Here is a 20,658-nt window from a genome sequence, read left to right on the forward strand (position 1 = left end):
ATTGGCTGAGAAGGGGAGAGGGCGAAATTCATTCATTGTGTGATGAACATCACTCTGCCACATCCATAAAAGTCTGCGGTTCCACTTAGGATACTTATGTTCAGTACTGTTATTAGGGCCACTCACCCCAACCAGTCGAGGTAGAAGGCCGCCCACCAAGAGCTGGGGTCTGTCACAGGTTTCTTCTGTTAAAGGGAGTTTTCCCTCCTGGCTGTGGCCAAGTGCTTGCTCAAGGAAGGGGGGGGGGGTTCCTCCAATAGTGGTAGTAGTAACGTCTAGAGTCTAGACCTCAGCTAGACCTTTGTTGTGATTTGGCACTAAACAAATAATATTTGAACTGAATTGAATTGTTCCTACAGTACATTCTGCAGTTAAAACTGGTCATTGTGTGTACATCTGACTGTTAGCAAAAGCAAAATACTCCTGAAACCTCTATGTTGTGCTGTTTGCTGAATGATTCCCTGGACGAAAAGACCCTGTATCTCAATAGGACCTTCCTGGTTAAATAAAGGATAAATAAAAGGATATGGATGAATAAATAAATGAAATGGGCGCCATAGCGTGGTGGCCTCACAGTGATTAGTGGCAACTAGGCAACGAGTGAGACTGAAAGTAGGTTTATGGTCTATTGATATCAGGAGATGACACTGATTTTAAGTTGCATACTATATATTCTGAGACTACAGTAATTAAAAAGTCATTGCTTTAATTGCTTTTTATAACCACTGAAAGAAGAATTTTCCCACATGTTAGAAATGTAGAAAGGCTCCATATTTTCATTTGCTTTAGTTAATATATGCTAATTATATGATCATTTCTACTTATTAAACTGTCTTTTAAGTTGCACTAGCCTACACTGAGGAACCTTAGAAAGGCCCTGTTTGCACTCAGGTAATTAAACACTTTCATAGCTGCCAGTAAAACCACATTCTGGCCACTTTAAGCAACTACACTGGAGAAGTTGGGGGTTATGGGTCAACATACAGCCAACTTTAATATTGATGAGGGAGGGATTGCTCACTTTCCCCAGATAGATTTTGCCGATCAATCTGATGACCTTCAACCACTGTTCTCTAAGTATTACGCCACCACTGACTGGATTCACACATTTCACTGGGCACTTTTATTCTAACAGTCTAAAAAATCATAATAAATTGGTTGGAAAATTGAGCTACGTTCCTGACAAACTACTGCTTCTCTGTGCTCTAATTAAACAAAGCACCACATAACCAACATGTTATGATGAAACTTATCACAACACATAACCAACATGTTATGATGAAACTTATCACAACAAGCATATAGATAGATAGATAGATAGATAGATAGATAGATAGATAGATAGATAGATAGATAGATAGATAGATATCCTCAACTCATATTAAATATTGAAAAACTGTCACTTTGACACAAAGGTGATCAAAGCTTGAGGCTCACAGGGAGGATTGCACTTTTTATATTATTCTATTTTCTATTTTGTTGTTTTGAAACTTGTTTGTGGACTTTGTATAATCCTTTATGAAGTCATGATTGTGCCAAAAAATGTAGAAGTTGGCAACTTGAATAGCAAAGAAAGACAAGTGTTTCTTTGCACAACGCAAGTATTTGGTCCTGATGAGAGCAAAGTGCAGCAGCTGACCAACATGCAAATGAATGGAGCGCATCGGTGTTCAGGATTGGCTGAAGGGAGAGCCCCACCTTTGCACCACTTCAGGTGATTCAGCTGAGGGCTGTGAAGGAAAATCCCTCAACTCACACAGGTGCGGTTCAACAGGGGGAGAAGTGGAGCAGTCGCTTCAGCCATGCAGGAGAGACAAGACATTCCCCTGGTGAGTATGTAAAGCGCAGCAGCTGTTTATCGCTCCAGTGAAGTTTAACTAGGTTTGTTTGAAAGGATGCTCTCAGGTAAATTAAATTATATATTGTACATGATGACAGTTGTTTTCCCATAAATCAGTGCGGCTACTGTAACACAAAGGTTTGCTCCTGGTGGAAATATAGGTAAATTGCCCTATGATTTGTGGGCTGTATAGTGTAAAACTGTTTATGATTTCATATCTGGAGGATGTTATTAGATAGTGAAAGCACTTCCCTTGAAAATAATGCAGAAGTTGTGGGTTTGTCTTTTCATTACCCATAAAAAACTCAAAGAGATGCACTTATGTACCTACCTTATTTCTTCACACACATTACAAATGTAGACACATAGTTCATACATTTCAGCCATGCAACTGATAGAATAAAACAAATCCTTACATTGGCCATCACTCTTTATGTATTGCATCTTAAATCTCATGACTCATGGGAAAGTTACAGTACATTCTTTTCCTGCAACAAAAAGACCAGCAACAAAGTATATTGGTTTGTGTACTGGTTTATAATTTTGCTCTTTCATAACCTGCCCTAAGTGGTTTGCATCACTATATTCATTGACATTGATTTTCAACTATGTTCCTATGAATGTCCAGTCTTGAAAAGCATTGCAATCTAAATGTAATAGTCCAGTAGATTTTCAAAAATATCCCTTTCTAAATTTAAAGGAAGAATGGGTTTGTATGTTTTTCTTCACTACATTTTAGAGGCAAATATTGAAGTTTTTTTCTCCACTACATACAGTTTGTGACATTAGTTAATTTTCAGAACAACATTAACACAAAAATTACAGCGTAATAATAAAACTTTAGTGATCTCCGGTGGGAAAATTCACAAATGGCACAGCAGTACTTCAAGTTATAAGCTTGTTAAAGCTTTATCATCTGGGACATTAAATGTGATGTGAACAAGAATGCAGCAGTATTTATAAATCAATAATATGGTGTACATTATTGTTCAATGTGCCATTCTGCACAATGAGTACATTTAGTTTTACCACTTTAAAAATGTTTTGATGCTCATATGTTTGTACTTGTATTTTTACACAGTTATATTTTACTTAAGTAATGGATCTAAGTACCTTTCCCCCCACTGCTAAACTTCAAGCAAAATGTAAACTTTCTCTCTCTGTGTGTGTGTGTGTGTGTGTGTGTCTGTAAGGGTGTCTGCAAAACACATGCACACACACAGCTGGGTGTCCTTTCTTCTACCTTTGCATGCAAATCATCTTGTTTGCATGCCCAGAGCCAGAGCTGTAGTCAAATAAAGGTTCCTGCATCAAGCTGCTCTCTTCAATCAAAATAGCTAGGCACAGAGCTAAACACAAATTGACTTTCAGCCTATGTGTTAACGACTGCAGTACAATCCTCTTAAAGCATCTCTCTCAGATCAAGGTACACAAGGAGACTGTTGCTTTTTTGTCAAAAAAATACACGCTTCTGTCGCATTTTGGTTTTAATCATCTTTCACAAGCAGCTCAAGTGCCCATGCAAATAAGCCTGTGTTTACTCAAGGAAATAAATAAACTTGTCATTAATGAATGCATTTAATTTTTGATATCATCATCATTTATTTTTATGGAGGCAATCATTCAGAGATATAAACAGATATGAGCTGTTTTTATCAGTATCAACACACAAACCAAGTCATAATGCCAAGAATACATTTTATAAACACTCCAGGCTGCATAATAAAAGTTATTATAGTCATTTCACATTGTACTGGAAGGGTTTTATGTTTAGAGGATCTGGTGGAAGCTTGCATTATTGTGGCCTAGTTTTCTTGGTTTCCTGAACCGCATTTCTAGTGTAAACGTCAGGCAGGAAGCACTTTGCATATGAAGCAAGGATGAAAATTCTGGCAGTGTGAACTGAACACAATTACTTCTACAGATCTTTCTGTCAGTGACAAGAGTGGTCAGTGAGTTTGTAGATGTAGAGGAAAAGGGGTGTAACACACGTGTGTTCATTTGTTTACAGGGGAAACAACAGCCGCAGACAAGATGCCTTCGATGTGGGGAAATACTGGAGTGGTCAGAGGAGCACAGGTGTGTATGTAGTGGTCAAAGTCAACACGAACAGAAAGGCCTGTTCCCTCAACATGAAGTGATGAATATAGGACACTCATGACAGCTGGCAGAAGCTATTATCTGAGGAAAACAATTGCAATAAAGAAATCACCATCAGATCAACTTAAAAGAGACATTCCCAAGGAATCAGATTAGCACAGTGAAAGATGTGCTGCACAAAGCAAACATTTGTACTAGGCTAACAAACCTTAACAAATTCCAAGTAATTTAAATTATTCATGAGAGCTGGTCACAGTTTGCTTTCTGTAGAACTGAACAAAGTGCTTCACTCCTGATACAGCAGATTATAGACAAAGCAACCAAAGCACAGAGTTCTTTAAGACCTTCACCAAGGAAAAATCATCAAAATTTAATGATAGAACCTGTGTACAGATTTTTAATAAACTTCTGCAACTGCTTCAACATAATATACATCATGATACTGTCAAAAGCTTTGAACCTGTGTTGAAATATTAGGATTTTGCCCCTTAAAACTAAGGGTTGCTGTATGGCACTCATTAATGAGCTGTGTCTTATTATGTATCAAACAAAAGAAAAAATTATATGGCATATCAAAAACAAAAAAGTAATGGTGTTTTGGGATCATTCAAATATGTTAATTACCAGTTATAGTGAAAACTAGATAGAAAAGGTTTTGCAAGAAGTGATTCTTAATTTTATATTTGAAGATTCCAGTCATATCCAGGTGCTTCCTACACTAGGGGAGAGCAGTGAGACGGGATAGTCCTGGTGCATGTTTATGAGGAACTTGGTGACAGGGATGTTCCATGTGTGCAGTAGAGTAGATCAGATTTTGCTACAGCAGGAGGTTTTTCTTTAACTACTGTGTGTTAGTAGAAAGGTCTGTATAATAAAATACTCATATCCAATTACCATGCATTTCTCTAGTGCCCTGCTGGGCTGCTCCTGCTGCTCTACAGTGGATGAGACGCTGGAGAACGTAGCCAGAGGACTAGCCAGCAGAATGATGAAGGAAAAGAGTCACTGGGCTGCTGGGAGAGTCGGCGACATTGACTTCACCGGCTCTACTAAAACAAGAGGAAAGGTGAAAGCAGAAAACATACCATGTACTGAAGATTACGTAACAGCAGAGTAAAAGTATGTAGAATAAACATTTCCAGTGGATTCCTGGCATACTGTAGTAACACATCTCTTTGTTTTCAGTTTGTGAGGGTGCACAGTAACACAGACCCAGTGGTGATCTACCAGATGCTGACAGAAGAGTGGGGCCTTGCTTCTCCACACCTGGTGGTGGCAGTGGTTGGAGGAGATGAGGTAGCTCAGATGAAACCCTGGCTCAGAGACACTCTGAGGAAAGGACTTGTGAAGGCCGCACAAAGCACAGGTTATAATCTTTTTCTGAAATCAAAACTCAGACAATGGAGTTTTTGTTGCACACTGGTGTCTCCATGCAGAATTTCTAGAAACACATCACCAAGACAACAGCCTGGCTCCTATATAGATGCAAAAGGTCTTAAAAAAGAATCACTAATTATCTAGATTTATCATGTTTTTATGGCATGATTAGAAAAATGTTTTCATGAATTTTAATGCATATATGGAGGAGTATCACACAATATCCATACACCTATTATCTATACTGCTTATCCTGTGTGTGTGTGTGCAGATATCACACCTACAGGTAGTTTAGAGTTGTCAAATAACCTGCATGTTTTAGCGCCGTGGGAGGAATCTGGAGTACCCAGAGAAAACCCATGTGTGCATATAAATTCCCCAGTCACACAGAACAGCTCTGGTCAGCACACACAGTGCTGCCCTAACACATAATGTTTTATAACAGTTTAATGCACTAATCTAATTAATATCAGCTGCTAAATTCAAAACACAACTCTATGCTTTTATACAGTATATACAGTGCACATAGAAAAAAATGTGTTCTTAGTTTCAGCAACCCTGCTATCAAATGCACAACAAACTCTCTATATTGCTTGCACACACTTATGCGATCTCTGTTCTCTAGGGGCATGGATTTTGACTAATGGCCTTCGCTTTGGCATCACCAAGCACTTGGGCCAAGCAGTGAGAGATCACTCCTTGGCCAGCACCTCTTCTAAAGTTCGTGTAGTGGCCATTGGCATCACACCCTGGAACATGATCCACAACCGAGAGGCACTCCTCACTGCCAAGGTGTCAGTGCATACACAAACAATACAGAGATAGCAAAGACAACAGCACCATCTATGAGCACGCATTTATCTCTTTCACATGCTCATGCTGTTCTCTGTGTTTTGGCACACCTGCATTCTTGTTCGCAAGGTGAACGAGCCTGCAGTATACAAGCCACAGGACTTGCCTCATGGGTCAGTGTATTCCCTGGACAGCCACCACTCTCACTTTGTGCTGGTGGAGGAGGACCCCAATGGACCAGGAGCCACCAGTGAGATGAGAGTGAAGCTGCTCAAACACATCTCTCTTCAGCGCACTGGTTATGGAGGTAAAGCCCTGTATAGCTCACTGCTAGGAGCCAGTAATAAAAGGAGAATCCTTTACTTAAGCACTAAAATATCCTGTATTTACATTACATGGTTATGTACAATTTACATAAATATAAAGAGCACATAAATATTAAAAGTAGGAGTGCTCTTTATGAAAAATGGTAACTTTGTCTTCAGTTATAGATGAATTAAATATTATGTCACTGAGGTAATATAAATATATATTTATGGTACAAGTTGTGGCTTCCTATAGTAGCTGATATGTACTTTATAAAGGAAAACATTTATGAGGAATATAAACTGAATGACCAAAACATTACTCCAGCATGCTTTAGAGGTAAAAAAAAATTCAGGGTATTTTTAAGTTCAAAATTGCCTTACAGTTACCACCAATGTGCAAAGTTGAATGGTATTTAATGTTTCCGGGAAATCCTGGCAGTTAGTAGGCCCATGTAAGTAGTCTATGCCCTACCCGAGGGATCGTGACCAACTCCCCAGGGATTTTCTGACTTTTCTCTACTCCTTGTTATTTTATTGTTGGACTCCAGACAGTTTTACCTCTTCAGGCCTCCAAAGCTGTTCAAATTTAACAATCTGAGAAGCATACATCACTCTTCCATGTAGCTGCTCACAACCTGGAGACAAAGGGAACCTGTAAAACAAAAAGGTGTCCCTATGTGTACAAAAGACACTTTGGCCAGATAGTATTTGTTTTGCAATTGATAGGAGAGGCCAATGCACTATTCACACACTAGTGGCTAATCACACAGTCTGACGTGACAGATGTTATTAATGTAGTTTTTTTGTGTTTGCAGGCACAGGAAGTTTTGAGATCCCTGTTCTAAATCTCTTGGTCCATGGGGAACCTAAGATCCTAAAAGTTAGTTTTATTTTGTTATGCTCTGTTAGTTACTCAAGCATTTTAAAGATATGACCACAAAGAAGCCTTCTAGAAGCCAGATATCTGCATTGTTATATGAATGTGCACAGCCTTATTTTGAACAGTAGCTGAGGCCTGAGAATTAGGCTCTGAATCAAAATGTGGTTGTGCCACTTCCTGGAGTAGCAGGCCAAAGCCAGACTGATAAACAAATTCTCTCTGTTTTCACAAACCTAATCTCTTTGTCTATCAAAGCCAGTCATTCATTTGCATAAATAGAGCCAAAACTGAGGAGATTATAGACTACATTTTACATTGATCAATCTAATTCCTTGTTGATGTTTAGCTGAGAAGTTATTTAGTGAAAATGATGCTTTCAAGTTTCTGAGTTTGTCTACATGTCTGAACACTGTGTCACTTTCTGCAGAGGATGTATAAAGGCATTGGCAATTTGACACCGTGGCTGATCCTGGCAGGTTCAGGAGGCGTGGCTGACATTCTTGTCACATTGGTGAACAGGGGCTCCTGGGATACGAACACTGTTCATGAGCTGCTGCTGGACACCTTTCCGAATGCCCACCACAGCACAGACATAAGTAACTGGGTCAAGCTGGTGAGAGCGATGTGCATAGCACTGAGGCAGGCACATACACAGATATGCACATCACAAGACTTGAATGTTGCCAGAAAAATGGGGCACAGTGGGAAAGACTAGTAAGGGAAGCAAATGTAGGATTTTCATCCTCACCTTCAAAAAATTCTATGTGATGTCCTAAGGGAAAGATACCAATAGTGTAAAATGGTTTTTCAAGCTGACATAAATAGTGAAGCACTTGTGATTTAAAAAAAAATCAAATCATTAGCAGTTAAAAACATTACATAACTTCACTAAAGTGAGCCATTAATAATAACTGACTGTCAACCTGCCAATCAGATCCAAAGGATACTTGATCATGGGCATCTCCTTACTGTGCACGACCCCGAACAGGAGAGCTCTGAGCTGGATACAGTCATCCTCAAAGCTCTAGTCAAAGGTAAAGTACTTCTTCTGGGAGATATGTTATCAAGAAATGTTCTAAGGCTGTACATTTACAGGATTTGTGGCTTGGCAGTTGAACGGAGAGCAAGCCTCACATTTCTGAGCATCTTGTATGGTGTGTGTGTGTGTGTCTGTGTGTGTATCAGCTTGTAAGAGCCAAAGTCAAGAAGCTCAAGACTTCTTGGATGAACTGAAGCTGGCTGTGGCTTGGAACAGGGTGGACATTGCCAAGAGTGACATATTTAATGGAGATGTGGAGTGGAAGGTGAGAGAAATACAGTAATTTGCATGATTGGAGGTTTGTCACGCTCAACCAACAGTCAAGTCAGTGTTTATCATATTAAACTTAATGTGAGGTTACTGGTGCTAAATGCTATTGTCAGTATTCTAACATGCTCATAATGAAATTGATAACATACTTTCCTGGTATAATGTTTCTCATGTTCATTGTCTTACTTTAGCATGTTAACCTGTTAATATTTACTAAGTAACATCCATCCATCAAATAGATGTCAGTACATTTCACCTCATAGTCACACTACAAGAAAAGTCTGGGGATCATGAACTTCTGTACAAAATTCCATGGCAATTGATTTACAGTGTTTGAGAGTTTTGAGTTTGAAGCAGAGCAGCAGACTGACCGACCAATGAAAATTCCATTTATTAAGAAAAACAAATATATACGATCTTTACAGGCATGCGACCTTGAAGAGGTGATGATGGATGCACTGATTAATGACAAACCTGACTTTGTGCGCCTCTTTGTGGACAATGGTGTGAACCTGGGTGAATTCCTTACCTATGGACGTCTACAAGAGCTTTACTGGTCTGTGTCAGAGAAGAGCCTCCTTCACAACCTGCTTCTCAAAAAGTATGAGGAGAAGCAGCTGCTGCTTGGAGCTGCCAGGACGCCTGGCCCACCTGGGCACCATCCACCTGAGCAAGGGAAACCCCGCTTCACCCTGTACGAGGTTGCCAAAGTGCTGAAAGACTTTCTCCATGACTCTTGCAAAGGCTTTTACCAAAGGACTCCCACAGTGAGTGATGCTATACTCTGTTTCAATAGTTTCAGTAAATCATATATACTGCATTGAATAACAGGTCATTTAAGTTACTGAATTAGGTTTCACCATTTTTTTCTTGCAGCCATTCTCACCCTTTGTAGTTTGTGACACCTTAAAATGATGCAAGGTCTGTTTGTGACTCCTTGTCAAGGTTTGCATTTGTCTATGGGTTACAGGCAGAGAGCAGTGATGTGCGGTGAGGTTGACAGGTGGTGAAGCAATGACTCTTCTACAGTCAGATTTACAAATCCAAGTGTCCTGAGATGACTTTTATTGTGATTTGGCGCTATACAAATAAAATTTGATTTGATTTGTCTGTTAACAGACAATGCGTTATGTTTTACATCTCATATCAGCATTCTTCACACAAACGTGACCCATATTTAATTTGAAGTTAAAATTTATTCCAATTGAGCTTATTTCTAACTAGAAATAATAAAAGTTTATGGTCTTACCTTTACTTGTACACGAAACCCATTTGTCAGCTGGTATGTATTACAAACCCTTTTACCGTTCGAATCCAATATTAAAACAAATGTTTTCAATAAAGAAGATCCTTCTGGACAAAAATGTCCAGACTGTCAAAAATGTTTTGATTGAAAGTCCAGATTTGCGAATTTTCTCAGCTTGAAAATGTAATCTTCCATTTTGATAAGGCGGATTGTAAAGGAAATATAAACAAGCACGAAGAAGATTGTAGGTAGCGCAAGAATCTGTGGGCTCACTAGCGCCCTCTGCCTTGAGGCAGGGACTGTTTGCCTCACCGAGTAACTTTTTTACTGGGTTTTATGGTTAATCTGCGAGCCTAAACACGTTACAGAACTACATTTTATACATTATCCAGATTATGGCAAGGCAGAGCATATAATCAGAGTGTTTGAAAGCATTTTATTTGCGATATATAGAGGGACAGCGACACACTATTTGCACCGCATACAGTTTGTGAGGATTACACGATCCACCGAGAGGCACAGCAAAGTGCTGCCTCATCGCGCATCTCCTCCATGTATTTGAACGGGACATACGGGAATTCTGCTATTCTTTATTGAAAAAAAATTCCTTCAACATCGGATTCTAACGACAAAAGGGCCTACAACACACACCGGCCGACAAATATTAACATTTATTATATTTTATGGTTAACTTTTTTTCAAGATTGACAGGGGAGGCTCTGCCTCACCTGCCTCCCCTGACCGCACGTCACTGGCAGAGAGTGATTTTCCCTTCTTGCCCTCAGACTGTTTTATTTCACTGTTAAAGACCTGAAAGATGCAGCGATATAGACAATATATAGACTTTGTGGGAAACAGTGCATCATCCTGCACTAGTAGGAGAAAAGCATAAATCTAACATTGCAATCTTTTTTATGTCCTGTCATTTGGTCAAGTCATTCTTTCTCTCTCAAACTGGTATTCAGGTGCTTTACAAGGTCCTGCGTATGCAGATTTTTCTTGTGACCCTAAGGAAAGTTGAGCTCTACTGAGCCTTTATTATTACCAAAAATACAGAAATGACAACATACTGTAGCTTTTCATCTCAAACTAAACCTCAGGATTTGCAATTTACTACCCATCTCTATGTCATGTAATGTATGTTGTTTATATCATGTTGGTTAATAAAAGTGGTAATCTCAGGGAAGAAATTACAGCTCAGAGCATGACCAACTCATATTTTCCATTTCACTGCATTTCATAGAAATCACTTCATATATTTGTAAAAAAAAAAAAAGAAAAACTTCAAATCTTGCTGACAGACAGACTAAATTAAAAAATAATAATAATAAAACTGCCTTGGCAGGGGAAGCAATTAGTTTTGGGGTAATGACTGCCATAGATTGTGTGACTCGTGTAATATTTGCATGTCCTGTAAACTGTGCAGCTACCCTGTTTACTATACATATTTAATGCATGGAGTGTACCGTGTGTTTACTCCAGGAGAAGCCAGCAAAGGGTCGACTGTTCCACAACCAGAAAAACCTGGCTGAGTTAGAGGAGCTCTGTGAACATCCTTGGAGAGATCTCTTCCTCTGGGCCGTCCTTCAGAACCGACAGCAGATGGCTAACTACTTTTGGGCCATGGTCATTGTCAGCTTCTTTAGTCAGCTCAGCTCCAGCTCATACTATCTCAGTGCTGGTCTTGTCAGCTTCTTTAGTCAGCTAAGCTCCAGCTCATACTATCTCAGTGCTGTGTGGTTCAATCAATAAAAGTCTAAATGTGTTTGGCATTGGTTAAAACTATTCAAACCAAGCTGATGCAAACTAGATTATACTCTGCTAGTTTGTATTCTGGATTCAGTGTGAACAAGAGTGATGTGAGCCAGCACAGTGCAGGTGCAGGTCACTCCTGCCATATGAAAATGTCACTCTAGATAAAAGAGCCCAGCACACTGCATATTTATCAAGAACTGAGGTGAACTAAAAGGCTATCTTATCTCCAAGAACATTATTCAAATGAAGGTCACGCCGCTTGCTGGGGCAGTATATTCAACCAGCAGTGAGGTAGGGCGGGCGTATTCAAAGTCCTGATGTAGTTAAAGAGAAATATATCCTGACATGGGATGGATTCTGTATCAACAGTTTATATGGCGCCAATCAATGAAAATTGCTCTTTGTTTTCAACGTCTTTTCAAGGCACCTTTCATTTCTTTGTTGCCCTTTTGCGAACTAATGGAGCCAATTACTGTAATCTCACAAGCGGTCACCCTGATATGCTCCTTTCCTGCATCTTATTTCAAGCATTATCTGAAATTATGATAATTGCATTTAGTGTGTACATCCCCCCACTGCAAATCATTTTACCACTCAGACTCAGCCGGGATATCTGCATTCCTAATTTGATTGTTTGAAGTATCTCTTGTGTTGAAGGCCTCATTACAATTATCCTTGCAGGATGGCTTATGCAGCCAGAAAATCCTACATTTATTATGTATATGAACACAGGCGTAACACAATACAATATGATGTATAAAACTTATTGATCATTATAATAAGACATATGAAGTCCACACCACTAACTTCACATGCAGGGCCCCCTGTTTTATTATGTTGCTTCATTTACACATTTGTCATTTTAGTTTTATAAATGTTGATTAAACAGAATGGAAATAGTAATACAGTAAACATAATCGACTTTAATGTGATAACAGACTGTGGTAATCTCTCACCAGAAATGACAGAAAGCACTGGTTATTGGTTGACTTCTGTCTTCCCACCCTCCCTGCATGCACTATGTGACTGCCAGTAAATCAATTTGATGCTAAAATACTGGTTTAAAGAAACAGTTCAACCCATCTGGAAATAAGTGTAATTGCTGACTTGCCAGTAGATTGATGAGAACATTGATACTGCTGTCAAATCTGCCCATTTAACATGAAGCCTGACCTACTGTAGGTGGCAGTTGCTTCACTAAATACTGTGTTTTCTGATCTTGATCATACTTTATTTATATCAGTACTGTTGGTAAACACGGGGTAACTATATACTGTATATGCTGTGCATGTAAGTGTAAACTTACATGGTCAAATCAGTGGGCCTTTAGAAACAGTTGATGAACTTACAGGTAGAAATTTATCTATTGCAGCCCAGTGCACGCATTATACCCATTTAGAAGCAGAAGGTGCATTCTCTAAAACTCTAAACTATATTCCTCAGATTCCTCTCTCAAATCATGCTCTCCTTTTTTTTGGATCCAACTTTCTTTTAATACTTCAGGGCCCTGAGGCAGTTGCGGCAGGGCTGGCAGGTTGTAAGATTTTGAAAGAGATGGCTCGACTGGAATCTGAAGCTGAGTCTGCACGTAGTATGAAGGAAGCCAAGTATGAGCAGTTCGCCCTTGGTGAGTACATAAACAGTTCGATGATAACAGCTGACAGTGTGATCTGTAAAAACAGTAAAGGTCAAATGTAATAAGAGGTGCATTCACTGACCTCAAAACAACAATCTTTGACAAACACAAACAGATAAAAATAAAAGATGAATCTGAGTGTGTGAATTCTTCAGATGTAGCGAAGTGGTTTACACTGTGTACCTATCGTTCTTATCGTGGCAGATGTCTTTGGAGAGTGCTACTCCAACAGTGAAGACAGGGCTTATGCTTTGTTAGTGAGGAGAACACACTGCTGGAGCAAATCTACGGTCCTTAACTTGGCAACTGAGGCAGATGCCAAATCCTTCTTTGCCCACGATGGAGTTCAGGTAACAGAACATCCATAAGAGACACATCCATATGATCTTTTGGCTCCAATTTAAATGGCTCCAATTTCTTTTATTGCAAAACATACAACTTTCATCCAACAGCTTAAAGGTATTGTGCATTTGTTTAGGACATTTCATTTGCTACCTTCTGTATTGAAATGCTGTGTTGTCCTGCAGTTAAAAACTCTTCCAGGACTCAGCTTCAGATTCCAGTCATGCCATTTCTTACTTAATTCAAAGTCACATCTTTTGCTGCTCACTGGACTCCATTTACTGCAATTCAATTTTGCATAAATATCCCTTTAACTGACATTCCTGTCAGTAGAAAGTCATCACTGCAAGTTAATTGGTAGTCATTGTCAGCGAGGAAGGTTAATGCACAGAAAAATCTTTTGAGAGTGAGGTAATATTTTATGTCAAGCACACAGTTGGAAAAATGTAGCCTTTTTAAATGGGAAGCTGTTCACTACATGTGTAATATTTCAAGATAATGTGGATTTTCCTAGTGTGTTACAAAGGTGGACAAACTCTTGACGTATCAGGTGCCCTTTCATTTAAATGACCTCATCCCAAAGTGTAGCCAGACAGCTGTGGAGAAGGAAACGGTTAACACATCAACATCAGCTCCCCTTATGATGCTTTCACTGATATAGTCAGGAGACCAAAATGTTCTAAGCCTATGTTGCCCTCTGGTGGTAACTTACATTCAGATGTTAAGTTAGTTTGTCCCAGTTGTGAAGCCTTGTCTGATTCGAACCTAATGACACAAAACATTTACTGCAGGCTCTCCTCACAAAGATTTGGTGGGGGGCGATGACAACAGACACAGGCATTTCCAAACTCGTGGTGTCTTTCTTCTGTCATCCACTCATTTGGACCAACCTCATAAAGTTCAGGTGATCAATCTTATGGTGCCCCACCAATGTGTCTCAGCCATGTGAATGTACTGTATGCCTTTGTGTTGTGTGTAGTGACATACTCACGTGTGTTCTTCAGTGAAGAGAAACTTGATAACCGTAGCGGTCGTGAACATCTTGTGGAGCTGGACAGTTTGGATACCGAAAAGGCTTTACTGTTAACCGACGACGACGACCCTTTGTGAGTTTGCAAATTAAATAATTGCTGTCATATAATCTGAAATTTATTTTTTGTAGCTTGAAATGAAGTCACTACTTTAAACATCATTTTAGCTATTGTACTGATGTATTTCTTATTTTCATTATGTCTTTCTGAACTCTATAGCATCCTTCATTATCTTGTGGATTGACAATAAAGCTGTACTTGCCCTCAGCCTTAATTTACGGCAGTGCAGGGAAATCAGAGTCCCTGCACTGATTCACATTTTAATATCAACTTCAACTTTATTTTTTCTATGAGGGAATTTGTCTTGCAGCCTAGTGAAACACAGGACACACACAAACAAAAAACTTAATAAATAACATACAAACATAACAAAAATGAATGAAATACCTGCTACAACCTACCACTCAAGCTCATGAATGGCAGTATAACATAAAACTCAATCACAAAAGGTAAAAACAACATCAGTAATAGTCCCATGTTATAATTTAAGAAACCAGGGTATACAGTAACCTGTATTTTGATCACTGTGCTATTTAGGTAAAAAGTTCCAGAAGCACTTGAGTGTCCTTTCCAATTTGTGTTCCAGGGACTCTTCAACTGGAGGTCAAGCATCTCAGAGTTGTGCCTCTATCTGGTGGCGTTTCTTACTTCGCCGCTGGCGTCGCTTCTGGAGCGCGCCTGTCACAGTGTTCCTCGGTAATGTCATCATGTACTTTGCCTTCCTCTGCCTCTTCACCTATGTGCTTCTGCTGGACTTCCGCCCTCCTCCACCCTTTGGCCCTGCAGTCCCCGAGATAATGCTCTACTTCTGGGTTTTCACCTTGGTGCTGGAAGAACTTCGACAGGTGACTGTCAAAGCATCCCTTCTCACTGCTTCCTTTATAGTTTATGTTTTCACTAATTTTAAGTATTCAAATCATTATTTAGTGATTGTTGTTGTTGTTAAGGATCCATATCTATCTGCAGTTTTGGGGAAACTACTTTGAAAATGTAACTTTGGAAACTATCCATTACTTCACACTGGAAGAACTTAAACGACAGCAAAGCTACTCTAGACAGAAATGTAGTTTGATAAAGTTACTTAGAAAAAACAGCTCAAACTACTTTGTAACAAACAATAAATCTGACAATGTATGTGTCATACAAAACTATAACATCAAGTAAAACTTGCATACCAGCAAAAATGCCACTCCGCTGAGTTTATTTACCTGAGACAAAAAAACCTGTCCTAAACAAAATAATCCCATGTGGACTTTTCACAATGACATTCTATATTTCTATTTGACTGACTTTAGCGCTGGTCTAAAAAAATTGAGCCTATTTTGTTAATTGTCAGTTTTACAACATCTGACTTATACAAACTTAAAAACTAAAACAGTCTTGATCTTACATCTTTTAGATGGTATGAACAGCTTGAACACTGGTCTAAATGGGCCCATTGTTCATTACTACTACTCAGAGCAGAATCTCTTGTTTATACAACACATGAAGAGTCGTTCAAAGTTCTTAATGTTCTTATCCAAAAGGCGGTTAGGGTTAGAGAAGCAACGGTAAAATAAAAAAGATCATTCCTTTCCTTTTGTGGCCCAAATTTATTTGTAGTTGCAGTAGTTAACTACACAAAAATGGCAAAACTGAATCTATTAATGTAGTTGAACTACCAGCAAGTTCAGACCTGACAAGTCAGACACATCTGTATAGGAAGGAGGTGATGTGAATCACCTCATTAAGCTCATTCTCTCTGGGGTTTAAAGATTCATGAGCCTTTCACCTCTCTGCCTACCTCCCTTCCCATTGAGCTGGGTCAGACAAGCATGATCCCTTATTGCACTGAGCCTTCCTCCCTTGGGCACAGAAGCCCCAGATGAGATAGGCCTTCACTGCAGTTCTTCTGAAAATCCCTGAGCTGAACAGCACAGGTTTCCAAAATAAGAACCATGCTGCTATAGGCAGCTCTGGAATGGTATCAAACCCAGATGAGGCTCTTGTGCATTCAAAATGATGGCTGTGGGGTAGAGTGCCTCTCCCTAAAGGAACACAGTGCCACAGAGGAGCTGTTCTTGCCATACTTGTCATAGCATAAGGTTAGAAACTGTAAGTTACCACCCTTTTAAATCTGATACATGGCTAGTGCAAGGTTACAAGTTGAAACAAGTTGGTTGGTAGCAATGCATATGTACAGCACATTTCAACAGACCTCACTGGTATTCACAGGCTCTACTTACAAATCATTTAGGCCTTCAGAAGGTCAGACCCCATCCATAGTGCTGTAAAAAAATAGCAAAAGAAGAACAGATTCCCATCCTGCATGCGGAGTATGCTGAGAGGGCTATGTAATCCCAAAAGGAGGCTGCATGGGTTGCTATGCAAAATATGATTTGGTGTCTTATCAGTCTGCCACCCTGGCTGTAGCTGCAATTAGTTAGCTACAAGTGAGAGTATTTGGTGGTCATGTTGGCATTTGTAATATGACAGCTGGGACTTACACACCGGTCTGTTCTCAATCCAACTGTACCATCAAGGAACCAGACATAGGCTCTTAAGGCACTTAAAGGTGTCCTTCTGAAGCACTCAACCTTACACTTCAGATGTAAGAGACAATTCACAGAAATGACTATCCGGGACACTGCAGGTGCTTCTGAAGCACCAGGGCTGTGAAGCTCCTTCTAGAGGCTGCAGGTGTGCCCGAATAGGGCTGCAGTGTGTGTGTGTGTGTCCTGGCAGAGAGCATGTTAGCATAAGAAAAATATTACTCAGCTCTAACAGAGAAAAAAAAATCTTAAATATAGCTGATGGCTTGAAAAGGTTGAAAAGATTTATTAAAGCACAACCACCTATGAATACCTAGAACTATTCAGAGCATGAATGGCTTTATGAAATACATGGAACCTTTATAATAACACAAGTTAAAACTACTTTATTATGTTCATAATGTAAATTATATTTCCGTGCCAGCACAAAAAAATCCAAATAATTTCAAATTTTAATTTCTGTTAAAAAATAAATAAATAAAAATAAAATAAAAAACTGTTAAACATATTATATTTTATTAAATTACTAATACTATTAAAAACACACAAAGAATATGCTAACAAAAAAGGTTTGGGATTAGAATTAAACACAAGGCTTGGCCTTGCAACCACAATAAATGTAACATCACACTTTTTACAGCAAATTTGATGTTTCTTAAAACATGCAAACATGAAATTATGTCTCATAGTAAAGTATAAACTATCATTTATGACCCAGAGCTTCTTCACGGATGAAGAGATGAACATCTTGAAGAAGTTCAAACTCTATGTTGAAGACAACTGGAACAAGTGTGACATGGTTGCCATCTCGCTCTTTGTTGTTGGGGTTTCATGCAGGTAATGACATTGATGGCACTGACAAAAATATAACATAACAGTGGGGAGGATCTACATTTGTTACAGAATGATCTAGGCTAGAGCAAGAAAATAAAGGAGTGAGCAAATTAATGAATTATTGCATGAAAAAAAAGGGTGAAATGAATAAGTAATGACTGTTTTCTTTCATTTTGCAGGATGGTTAATGACACCTATGAAGCAGGAAGGACAGTACTGGCAATAGACTTCATGGTATTCACTCTGCGTCTGATCCATATCTTTGCTATTCATAAGCAACTGGGCCCCAAGATCATCATTGTGGAACGAATGGTGAACAACACAAAACACCCCTATCCAAACATCCCTTAATTATTAAAAGTATTAATCATGTTTGTGGTCATAGATGTAGAGGTGTAGCCCATTAAGAGAATGAAAACATGCCTGTTTCTCCTTTTCAGATGAAGGACGTTTTCTTCTTCCTCTTTTTCCTGAGTGTGTGGCTTATTGCGTATGGCGTTGCCACCCAGGCTCTTCTCCATCCGAATGACCCTCGAATTGACTGGGTGTTTCGCAGAGCCTTGTACCGCCCATACCTGCACATTTTTGGCCAAATCCCCTTAGAGGAAATTGACTGTAAATTACAGTGTTGTGCGGTTTATTATCATGTTGTATTTTGATCATTAATGCAGTCAGGGATGACTTTCTTTAAGCCTCAATGTTATGTCTTCTGATCTAATCAAGCCATTTAATTGTTCCTTCTTTAAATGGAGCACAGCTGCTCGCATGCCTGAAATGAACTGCACCAATAATTCAGAGGAGATTATCACAGGCCTCCGGCCGCCATGTCCGAGCGTCTACGCCAACTGGCTGGTCATCCTGTTGCTGGTTATCTTCCTTCTTGTCACCAATGTCCTGCTGCTCAACCTGCTTATTGCCATGTTCAGGTCAGGGGGCTGGGAATCCAGAAAACTGTCCATATGCTTGTCTGTCTGATGATCTGAATTGCACTAGGCTTCTTTGTACATTGTATAATCAAAAATCACACTCTGGTTTTGGTTTTTGTTATCCCCGTTTACAGCTACACATTCCAGGTAGTGCAGGGCAACACGGACATCTTCTGGAAGTTCCAGAGATACAACCTGATTGTGGAATACCACAGCCGTCCAGCACTGGCCCCACCCTTCATCATCATCAGCCACCTATCTCAGCTCTTTCTCTGCATGCTCAAGAGGACTGAGTCCAAGCAGGAGCATCTTGGTATGAAGGTTCTGTTAGCATATTTCAGTATACTTCCTTTCAGGACTATTGAGCCATTGTACTTTATTTCAAAAGCATGTTTTTTTGTTTGTTTGTGGCATACACACAGTGTGCTTACCTCTGTCTTTCCATGGAAATTGCCTGTTGGTTAATTGGTTACAGAACTGCATCCTTGTGTATGTATGTGTGTTTTGCCAGAGAGGGAGCTACCACCAGGGCTAGACCAGAGGCTGATAACATGGGAGACAGTGCAAAAAGAGAACTACCTGGCCAAACGTGAGCGCCAGCACTGGGAGAGCAGTGAGGAAAGACTCAAAAGTACCTCCTCAAAGTAAATGTCATTTTGCAGTTTTGTTACTCTGGGTAAACTGTCATATACTCTGATTATAAGAAGATATAATATGTTTAGCAAACAAGTTCTAATAAACCCACTGTACCTGCCCAGCACCAAACTATAGCTTGTATTAAAGCTCCTCTGGCCCCTAGTGGTAGAAATTGATTATTAAGACATTTAATGTGATTTTAACAAACTTTTGTTTGTGACCAAGGGTTCAGAACTTGCTGCGGATTGTTGGCGGGATCAAGGACCAAGAAAAACGAATGGCATCAATGGAGGCTCAGGTAAACCTGGAAAAGTGGCCTCAAAACCAATATCTGACATATAATCAGGTTGCATTTTCCTTAGTCTAGTTCACATAAAAGTATCTTTTATGTCATTCATTTTGGCTGACATCTCTAGGTTAGATATTGTGGAGAGGTGCTGTCCTGGATGGCAGAGTGCTTTGCTCAAAGCACACTCAAGTGTGGCAAAGATGCTCCAAGAGCTCCAAGTGAGTCAAGAATCAAAAACAGGAAATATTTTATTACTTATGTAAGACTAAATATTAATATGACATGAAATTTCAGTGTCTCTAACAGGCTGCAAGGAAAGCACCACCAAGGATGCACCTCAAAGTCAACCAGAGAAAGAAGTCAAAAAAGAAGGAGGGGAAACCAGCCTGAGTCAGCAGGGATATGGAGCTAGCAAAAAATTTCCTTATATTGATGAATAAACGTGGTAATGGTTACTGGTAGCACACAGACAGCTAATTATATCATATGATAATGAGATTTTAGAATATCTTGGTATAACTGAAAAAAAGATGAGTGACTTGTTTTGGACACAGATTTAAATCAATAAAACTATTTTGAATGCATTCACAGATCTCTCTAATTAAGCTTTTGAGTTTTAAAGAATGTACTAAATGATAATCATCTGAAAAATGTACAGCCTTCTGTTGGTTTTCAAGATGACTAAACTGTATACGGCTCTTATGGAGGATATTTTACAACATTCCTTCAGTGGAGCCAAAGGAAGAGTAAATTATCATGAGTTGCC

The 20,658-nt window shown here is 39.4% G+C and overlaps 1 protein-coding gene across 1 annotated transcript; it reads left to right on the top strand.

The window, feature by feature from the left end:
• Window positions 1-1,752: 1,752 nt before the first annotated feature.
• On the top strand, window positions 1,753-20,467 carry trpm5 (transient receptor potential cation channel, subfamily M, member 5). Its single transcript, XM_020608819.1, has 26 exons — window positions 1,753-1,829; window positions 3,852-3,919; window positions 4,850-5,006; window positions 5,126-5,306; window positions 5,943-6,109; window positions 6,239-6,416; window positions 7,233-7,297; window positions 7,725-7,910; window positions 8,232-8,331; window positions 8,483-8,601; window positions 9,032-9,373; window positions 11,335-11,478; window positions 13,111-13,234; window positions 13,448-13,593; window positions 14,377-14,489; window positions 14,590-14,691; window positions 15,263-15,521; window positions 17,926-18,044; window positions 18,221-18,353; window positions 18,482-18,656; window positions 18,799-18,967; window positions 19,102-19,280; window positions 19,479-19,611; window positions 19,829-19,901; window positions 20,020-20,110; window positions 20,187-20,467. The coding sequence occupies exons 1-26, from the start codon at window positions 1,803-1,805 to the stop codon at window positions 20,330-20,332; spliced, it is 3,696 nt and encodes a 1,231-aa protein (XP_020464475.1). The 5' UTR covers window positions 1,753-1,802; the 3' UTR covers window positions 20,333-20,467.
• The last annotated feature ends 191 nt before the right edge of the window (window positions 20,468-20,658 follow it).

The sequence above is a fragment of the Monopterus albus genome, unplaced genomic scaffold (genome assembly GCF_001952655.1).
Source record: "Monopterus albus unplaced genomic scaffold, M_albus_1.0 scaffold95.1, whole genome shotgun sequence".
Classification (NCBI taxonomy): domain Eukaryota; kingdom Metazoa; phylum Chordata; class Actinopteri; order Synbranchiformes; family Synbranchidae; genus Monopterus; species Monopterus albus.